Source organism: Puma concolor, chromosome B4, assembly GCF_028749965.1.
Source record: "Puma concolor isolate L17-30 chromosome B4, mPumCon1.1.hap2, whole genome shotgun sequence".
In the NCBI taxonomy this organism is placed as follows: Eukaryota; Metazoa; Chordata; class Mammalia; order Carnivora; family Felidae; genus Puma; species Puma concolor.
The window spans coordinates 29283020-29293159 of NC_141673.1; the positions used below are offsets into that span (position 1 = coordinate 29283020).

At 34.8% G+C, this 10140-nt stretch overlaps 1 protein-coding gene across 2 annotated transcripts in view; it reads left to right on the forward strand.

Annotated features, from left to right (window-relative positions):
• Nucleotides 1–9340, forward strand: part of DCN (decorin) — a 42395-nt gene extending 33055 nt beyond the window's left edge. For both annotated transcript variants that reach the window (XM_025926640.2, XM_086712673.1), the window contains exons 7-8: nucleotides 3038–3176; nucleotides 8548–9340. In XM_025926640.2, coding sequence (XP_025782425.1) covers nucleotides 3038–3176; nucleotides 8548–8742 — 334 coding nt within the window. In that variant the 3' untranslated portion in view covers nucleotides 8743–9340. The remainder of the gene's footprint in view (nucleotides 1–3037; nucleotides 3177–8547) is intronic.
• The last annotated feature ends 800 nt before the right edge of the window (nucleotides 9341–10140 follow it).

Genomic DNA, 10140 nt, shown 5'->3' on the forward strand with positions numbered 1-10140 from the left:
CTATTCTCTGAAGAGTTTAAAATGTCTCTGGACATTTAATGTAGTCTTACAAAAGTCATTGGGTTGTTTGTGTGTGTGTGTGTGTGTGTGTGTGTGTGTGTGTGTGTGTGTTTCTGGGCCTTGTTAACTTTTTTTTTTTTTTCTGATAGATAATCATTAGTTCCTTTCCTGACTTCTAGCCTAACTTTAATCTTTTTACATTTGCAATCTGGTTAAGTAATAAAAAGAGGAGAAGGCTTGCAAACTATTTGCTTTATCTTCAAAAAACACTGTGCTCTTGAACTGTATTGCTGAATGTTCTTACAAAGGAGCGTAGTGTTATGCCAAATTGACTCACTTCTCTTTTTTTCTTTATAAATTTTATGGGAGACAAATAAAGTATATCATTTATCCTTGAGAAATAGCTAAGACAAGATGATATATAACACAGCTTTTCCCATTTCTGTGGATATTCCCCAGTGAGCTGGTGGGTGGTGAGAGCTGAAGGTGAGCATATGGATGTGACTATAACACAGTGTATTACCCTAAGTCTCAGACGAGAAGAAATCTAAAGTTATTTTCATTACAGCCTCTAATATAGAAAATATATTTTGAAATAGCATTGTGCATCACTGACCTTTTTTTGTTGATTTGGCCCCTCTAGCTGCAGAAAAATGTAGGAAGATCAGTTGCATTGCCTATTGTATAGAACTGTCTTTAGGACAGCTGTTAGTGGTAGCAGTGGTAGAGATGTACAATAGTCTAATTCCAAATATGATAAGCCACTAATAATATCTGTGCCTTTTTGGAATAAAAGTTTATTTTATACTGAAAGTGGTATGGAATTTGTTTTTAATCCCATTCATTAAATTGGAGCAGATTGACCCATTGGCCAAGCAGATTTTTCCAATTCTTCAATTTATCAGACAAATTTCTTTTTGGAATCAAGTCCAGAAAAACATGTCTATGAAACCATCAAATCCTCATGTTGTTTACTCTTCACCGGTGTTGGGGCATGAGAAGTATTTTGGTATTGAAAATCAAAACTGGGAAAAGAAGAAAAAAAGCAGCCACTGATCTCAGAACGTTGTGGGGCAAATATTCCAATTAGTTATTAGGAACATGTGGGGAGAAATAGTATATGCCTCTCTCCAAAAATATAAGATGGTTTTGGGGCACACTTTCCTTTTTGTTATATACATATACATATATCATCATCTCCCTTATTTGATGAAATACTCTTCAATGGAAGGAATCATTGTTTTTGAGCCATGTGCCCTCTGCTTTCATAAGGCTAGAATAATATCTTGAACATAACATGTCCTCAAAAATATTTATTGATTGAACATATAAATAAATCACCATAAAATTGAAGTTTCTTTGAATCAGTTATTAAGAATATTATATTCTAAGAATGTATTAGCCCAAAATTGGATATGGGATTTGGAGTGTTTTAAGAAATAGGAGACATGACTCTGTGATAGAAGAGACAAGATCAGAAACAAGAAATAAATGTCTAAGACTGGGGAGGGTGGGGTGGTGGGGAAACAACGTGTTCTCTGCCAAGATGCCAGGTTAATAATCAATAGCTAAGATAAATCCACTGTTTTATTAATAGCTTAAAATTAACATACTATAATCTCAGTTATTTCAAATACCAAGTCATGATGAAAACTGAGAGACTTGGGTTACATAAACCAGAATCTAAATCTCAGAAGGGCTCAAAAATCAGAACTAGCTGAAGGCAAGCTAAAACGATCCTACAGAAAGTTCCCAAGCCTATTCCACATCATGTGAAGGAGCCCAATAGACTCCTCCTCTTTCTCTCCCTTTGAGTTTGCTGGTTCTCTTTCATTACCTTGTTGCCTCATCCCAGGTATCTCCTCTCTGCCCTTTAGGATTGACAGCACCCTAGTTTGACAGAGTCATTCATCTGTAGAATGCCAAATACATCAACCTTGTCTCCATGTTAACCTCTTCTGACTTTTGAATCCCATTTACTAGGAAGGGACCGCACGGCTGCAGAACTTTCACTTGTTATGCACTTAATTTAAAAAATGCAGCCCAAAACTTTGAGTGGTATTGTAGAAGAAATGTTAAAGGGCCAAGAAACAGACATGTAGGTCAGAGGTCAGGGTCAGAAGCCAGGAATGCTGGCACCAGGCAATTTCTGATAGTAGCAGATGATCACTGATAAACTCAAACGAAAGCAAAATGCTAATTCTGTTAACCTTCCTGGCAGATATGTTTACTGATTCATTGGAACCTTCTACCTTTTATTTCCAATGAAGAAATGTATATAATAAATATACAATTGTTTGATTTCTAAAGTGACCCAAATGACAATAGTACTCCTTTGAGTATTCTACGGAGTGAATTCATTATATGTATCATACATAGAAATCAATTCAGCAGCGACTCATTGATCATAAGAAGTTTTCTGTTAGGACTGGATATGCTGCAAAACAGTCACTTTTCTCTAGGAGATACCACAAGTACACAGTCCCTTGAATTTTTTAAGAGGGTGCTAACAGGATGCTATAGGAGCATTTACTAGGGGTACCTATCTAGTTTGGTAGGATCAGACGAGTTTCAAAGAGAGTAAGTTGGGGCGCCTGGGTGGTTTAGTCAGTTAAACCCAAGACTCTTGATTTCAGCTCAGGTCATGGTCTTTGGTTCGGAGCCTAAGGTTGGGCTCTGCACTGACAGTGCAGAGCCTGTTTGGGATTCTCTCTCTCTCTCTCTCTCTCTCTCTCTCTCTCTCTCTCTCTCTCTGTCCCTCCCCTGCTTGCACGCATGTGCTTTTGCTCTCTTTCTCTCAAAATAAATAAACATTTAAAAAAAGAGAGAAAGTGACTCTATGGTGGGAACTTTGGAACAAATGGGCTTTATGTAGGCTCAGCAAGGTTGGAAAAAAATACTCTAAGCAAAGGGAACAGTAAATGCAAAAACAAAGAACGTCCTTGCTGTTGACTTGATAAATCACACAGCACCTGTGAAGAAAGCATCCATGTGTCCTGAGCAGAGGACATGCATTCATTTGCGCTTCCTTTTGCAGGTTGGGACTGAGTTTTAACAGCATCTCTGCTATTGACAATGGCACTCTGGCCAACACTCCTCATTTGAGGGAGCTTCACTTGGACAACAATAAGCTTATCAGAGTACCTGGTGGGCTGGCGGAGCACAAATACATCCAGGTAATGCAACACCACTAAACCTGTAAGGGGTCTCTAGGGAGCAAACCCTCCCTACTGGGATGCTAGGAGGCAGGTAGCTCTGCCTGGCAATATTTTTGCAGAAAGATATTTTTCATGTTTCCACATCAGTATTCATTCTGGTTTCCTGAAAAATACAGGCTTGAATTATTATTTTTTTAATAAGACTATTACCTTAACCTTATTATAATGCTATCTTCTAGAACAGAGTATGTTTTAGGAAGCAGGCAAGGTAGTTTCAAGCCATAGATCAGTGTAACAAAAACATATTGGTTGAAGAAGATGAGATCATTTGTGATGAATAGATATGGAATAAAAGAGAAGTTTTAAATTTTAGCTTTAGCAGATGCAAGCTGGTCAAAAGGAATGTTCTGTGACTGAGTTAACTTCATGTCAGTTATCAAGCTATATATAGTACATGCATAAGGATAAGAAGATATGGTCCAATGGCCCATGGTGATAATAGAGCTTTGTAGTCTGTAAACCTATAAATGTAAGGCATGCTCATCAGTTTAAATAGTGATAATATTTTTTTTCACATATAACAAAATAATATTTCCACTGTTACTCAGGAAATTGCACAAATATGTTATTCAAATTTTATATTCAGAAGTTAATGTGGCTATTCATAGATTTTATGTATTGGCTTATTTTATCTAATTTTTCAGCTTCTACAAAGGTCAGATTTAAATTGCTTCTGTCAGATACTTACCTAGGTACTTAGTTGAACCATGATGATTCAGAAATTATATCTTGACATTGATGCTCTATTATAGATAAAACCTTTTTATAAAGTTGCCATTTTGGTAATCTAGTATCTCAACTTTTTTGCTTGTGGTTCAAGATAGGTTTATCCCTTACTCTGCCGTCAGTTCTGTCAAAATGTGATGGACGTGTTTTTTTTTTTTATTGGTTTGTGACAAAAACTCCAAGCAAAATAGCTATAAGGATTCACGTTAGCTAGATTTCAATAAAGTATCTGAATTATAAGTACAAAGATGACACTTGAAAACATTGTATTTCACGCTGATTCTTTTTTAGTGGGTCTTTGATGGTGATAGGATAATGAGTAAGCAGATCTGAAGGCACAAGCAAAAGCAAGACACTTAGAAGACCAAGTAATAGCTACCATTGTTACTATTGAGATTTCTGTTGGTGGTGGGCATTTTTGGGGGGCTGCGGGGATTGGTTTGTTTTCATTTTTATATCCCAGAATAATCCGTTTTATCTTCTTGATTGCCATTTTTCAAATTTCAGTCTGGACATACTATTGAGTTCATAAAATAAGTTTGATGAGTTAATTAACATGTATGGGATAAGAAAGGATAGGATAGGATGCATGGAAAGAAAATATCACTGTAATGGTAAGGATTTCATAAAAATGTTGTTTAAATGCAAAGTTACATATACACTAAACCTTAGTGTATGAGTTCTTATTGTGAGTCACAGAGAAAAATTTATAAAACATGCTATTTTGAAATCTTTGTTGAATGTCAGCAAATCTCATGGGCATTCACACAGGGTCTCACGTTCAGAAGGGTCTCATTCTTGGTTTTTCATCTCTAATTGGCTATCCGTGCACCCATTTCACATCCCTTCTTATAGGCTCTTAGAGATTTCACCCATATCACTGCCTTTTTCATAAGCATATAACTCAGTTATTTTTAGCAAAATTATATAGTTGTTCAACTGTCACCACAATCCAGTTCTAGCACTTATGTTACCCCCAAATATTCCTCATATCCATTTCTGGTCAATTTTCAATCTCATCCCCTTTCACAGGAAATCATTAATCTACTTTATACCTCCGTGGATTTGCCTTTCCTGGACATTTCATATAAATAGAATGACTTATTGTAATGATTTTAGTCACCCATAACAACATGTATCAGTAATTCTTCCATTTTTATCAGTGAATAACATTCCATTGTATGGATATACCACATTTTGCTTGCTAGCACTATGCTTTTTGATTACTATAGCCTTTGGTTGTGTTTTGAAGTTGGGAGTGAAGGTCTTTTAACATTGTTCTTATTTTTCAAAAATAAGAACTGTTCTTGTTTCTTTGCGTTTTCATATAAATTTTAGAATCAGCTTTTAATTTTTGCAAAAATAGCCTGCAAAATAGGGATTGTGTTGAATCTATAGATCAATTAGGGGTGAATTGTCATCTGAACAATATTGAGTCCTCTAATTCATAAACATGGAATATCTCTCTATTTCATATTATTTAACTTCTCACAGCAATGTTTTGTCATTTTTAGTATACATGTCTCACAATTATCTAAGTTTATTGTCATTTTCTTTATTATTTTTGATGCTGTTGTGAATGGTTACGTTAATTTCATTTTTGCATTTTTTTTGCTAGTACAGTAAAACCTTGGTTTGTGAGTATAATTCATTCCAGAAACATGCTTGTAATCCAGATTAATCAAAGTTAATTTCAAGAACAATTGGCTCAGTTGTGACCATGTGACATTTGTCATCACATACTACTCGTATTGCAAGACATCATCGCTCATTTATCAAGTTAAAATGTATTAGAAGCATTGGCTAATCTTGCAGAACACTCGCAGAGCAAGTTACTTGCAATCCAAGGTTTTACTGTATGTGTAAATATAATTAATTTTTGTTTATTGATCTTCTATCCTGGTACTGTGCTGAAATTTTTTAGTTGCAGAAGTCTTTGTGCACGTCTTTGGATATTCTGTATTTGGGATCATGTCATTTGTAAATAAATACAGTTTTAGTTATTCTTTTCCTATCTGAATTATTTTCATTTATTTTTCTTGCTTCATTGCACTGGCTAGAATCTCCAGTACAATATTGAATAGAAGTGATGAAATTAGACATCTTTGGCTTGTTTTCTATTTTAAGAGAGGGTGGACATTCAAGTTTTTACCATTCAGTGTGATGTTAGCTACAGGTCTTTTGTAGATGCTCTTTGTCAAGTTAAGAAGATACTTTTATTAGTTTATTGAAAGTTTTTGTAGTGAATTTTTCAGATGCTTTTTCTGTGTCTGTTGAGATGATCATGTGGTTTGGTTGTTTATTCTTTTAATAGAGTAAATTAAATTAATTAATTTCCAGTTAAAGCAATTTTACATCCCTGAGATAAATTATGCTTCATCTTGGTCATGGTGTATAATCTTTTTATATTTTGTGAGATACAGTTTCCTAATATTTTGTTAAAGTTCTTTATCTATGCTAATATGAAATATTTGCAGGTAGGTTGTGTGTGTGTGTGTGTGTGTGTGAGAGAGAGATGATGATGATGATGATGAACATGATTTTTGCCTGGTTTTAATAATAGAAAATAATGACCTTATAAAATGAGTTGAGAATCTAATTTTCTTTTTTACACAGACTAATACTTGGTTTATGTCTTGACATTTTCTTCTCTCACCTTCAGTATTAGCCCTAAATTCTAACCAAACATGTGCCCCCTTTATTGCTAGTCACTGCCAGGAAATAGAGAATGGCAAATGAAAAGAAATTTTCAAAGTTTGAAAGTTATAAAAAAATACTTATAGCTGTTGTTTGGCTTTAATATCACTTGTTTCTGTTTTTATTGTTTTCCTTCTAAAACCTTTCTTAAACAAGGCCTTTTTCACCTGCATATAAGTAGGAGTGTTCTGGGTTAATTATTTTAAGGAAGCATCTCATAGGCTTTATAACACCCTTTAGAAACTGTCACATTACTATACTATTATATTTTAATTTAGGTTGTATGATAAGTCACTTCTCACTCTTCAGAAATCACATCTACATGAAAACCCATTTCTAAAGCCCTTTCATAAGTCTAATATTTAATATCCCTGAGAAAAATCTATGAACAAGTTACCATTATCTTAAACATAAGCATAAAATACATTTCAGAAAAAATTCTAATGAACTATAGAATTCTATTCATAAGATAGAATTTGTAACATGGAATAAATTTTTATTAAAGATTTCTAGGTCTGGGGTGTCTGGGTGGCTCAGTCATTTGAGTGTCTGACTCTTGATTTGGGCTTAGATCATGATCTTGCAGTTCATGAATTTGAGCCCCACATCAGGCTCAGTGCTGACAGTGTGGAGCCTGCTTGGGATTCTCTTTCTCCCTGTCTCTCCGCCCCTTCCCTGCATGCTCTCTGTATCTCTCTCAAAATAAATAAATAAACTTAAAAAAAACTTTCTAGGTCTATTCATTCCAAATGCTATGGCACTCAAGTGTTTCTTAGATTTTGTGATTATTTTGATTCAAATACTATGCACACTCTTCTTGTTCATTATATATTACTTCCTCATTCTGCATAATCTTGTTCAAAGGTCCCTCATTTTATCTTTGCCTTGAAAACAGCCCATGTAGACACAATTTATGCAATAACATAAATTTATTCATGTATTCACTTAATGTATATTTATTGGACACCTACTGTGTTTAATAGACACTGAAGATACAGTCATGAACAAAACAAAACAAGTTTCCTTCCTCATGGAGCGTTTATTCTAGAGAAGGAAAACAGGTGAAACAAACAAACAAATATATAATATGCTGTATAGTGATAATTACTGTGAAGATTTAAAGTAGTGTGACTGGGATGGAGAATGAATGGCAGCATTGGATAGTCAGGGAAGACATCTCTGGTAAGGAGAAGTTACATAAACTACGTGAAAGAGTAAGCCTTGTAGATATCGTGGAGAAGATAAGGCCAGGTAGAAGAAACAATGTGTGCCAACCTAAGGAAGGACCTTGATCTTTGTAATAGAGGAAAAGCAAGTAGGCCAGTTAGATTGAATAGTGAGGGGAGATGAGGTCAGAGCAGAAGGATGGCAGACCATGTTGGATTTGTGGGTCATTGTGAGAACGTTGGACTTTATTCTGCATGAAATGGGAAGCCATTGGAGTGTTGAGGCAAAGAATATATAACTTGGCTCAATTTTTTAAATAATTGTTCTATGAGCTAACTTACAGGGTTACAGAAAATAAAAAAGAAAAAGGAAGGAAGGAGGGAGGGAGGGGAAGAAGGAAGGAAGGAAGGAGAGAAGGAAGGAAGGAAGGAAGGGAAACTGATTTCAGAGCAAAAGAGGAAGCAGGAAAGACAACAATAAAGGCAGCTTGAATCATCCAGGAGGAGATAATGGCAGTTTTGGACAATGTTGTAGAAGTTGATGTGGGGATAAGGACTGGGTTCTGGGTACATTTTGAAGATCAAGCTAGCAGCATTTGTTGATGGTTGGGCAGAAAGTGTAAGAGAAAGGATGGGTCTAGGATAAAGAGTAAATAATAAAAGAAAAAGAATAAGGTATTTGCATGAATGGCTTAGTATATTTAGAGGAAAATAATCATTCTCCATTATTTCATTTGCAGGTTGTCTACCTTCATAACAACAATATCTCTGCAGTTGGGTCTAACGACTTCTGCCCACCTGGATACAACACCAAAAAGGCTTCTTATTCAGGTGTGAGCCTTTTCAGCAACCCAGTCCAGTACTGGGAGATCCAACCATCCACCTTCCGATGTGTCTATGTGCGTTCTGCCATCCAGCTTGGAAATTATAAATAACTCCCAAGAAAGCCCTCGTTTTCATAACCTGGCAAAATCCCATTAATATCATTGCTCAAAAAAAAAAAAAAAAAAAAAAAAAAAAAGAAAGCTAGATACTGAAAACCTAACTGCAATGTGGATCTTTTCCCCACATGATTTATAATGCATAAAAGCCAAATATGCAGTTTAAATAATTGCCTACAATAAAAAAAATAATTTGCCTGCCATTTTCAGAATTCTTTTTTGAAGCTTTCTGTTGATGTTAACTGAGTTATTGCAGATATTCTTATTTCCCTAAACGTAAAATGTGGAGTAAATGTGTGTGTGTATATATATATATATATATATATATATATATACATGTCAACAATTTAGTAAATCTTTTCTTGTCTAATTTTCAGAAGGAATCAAATAAAAAATATTGATCTTCTGTAACTCATAGGGTCTTAGATTCTTTGACATAACGTTGAACTTCAAATTCTATCTAGCTCTGTATTAAACCCCATTATTACTGGTAAAGCCTCATTTGAATATGTAAATTCAATACAGGCTATGTAAAATTTTTGCTAATGTCGTCATTTTGAAACAAATAAATTTACAAATACATTCAAACTTACTATTGTATAAAAGTGTAATTGTAATCTTCCCTAAACTCAATTTTCTGAAGAGAGCAGACATTGTGTTCTTGGCAAAAATAGCACATCTTTTCAAGTTCTCAGATATTTCGTCTCCTCCTGTTTTTTGACCCTTGTGTATTACAACTTACATTACCTATATTCAGTGCTGAGCTGATAAAGCGCAAAGCTGATTTTTCCTGATTGGTCTAGAAAGCTGGTATTTTCAGTTACTAAGATACTAAACAGGTTTAAAACATCATGTGTATAACCAGGGCGCTCGCTTGAATATTTCTATAATTACTCGATTAATATTCTAATATGGTAAATATTAGAAACATTTCTTGCATTTAGTTAAATCTTCAAATTTAGATTTATTTTCTGCAGGGTTTATAAAGACCTATCAAAGCAGACCACTCAGCAAGCCTGGGGTAATAGGCTGATTTACAAAAAGTAGAGATTTATCATAAACTACATTTATGCTCTCCACATCCAATAAGCAAATATGTGAGAAGAGTTGTTTTTTTCTACAATGTTGCATCTTTTGTGTTTGCAAATCCTGACAACCAAATCCAAACTGGTTTAAACCGCAAAGGAAAACTCAAACCGTCCTGCCATTGGAGGAGCCTGTAGGTACAATTTGATCAGAGTTCCAGCCAAGTTTCTCCGCATCTCTTTCAACTTTGTCTTCCTTCATTACATTTTCAGGCTGGCTTCCTTATGGTCAAAAAAATGAGTCTCCCTCATTATTTACCACTCAGAACACAAAAGCTTATCAACACAAAATTTCCAGGAGAAGTCA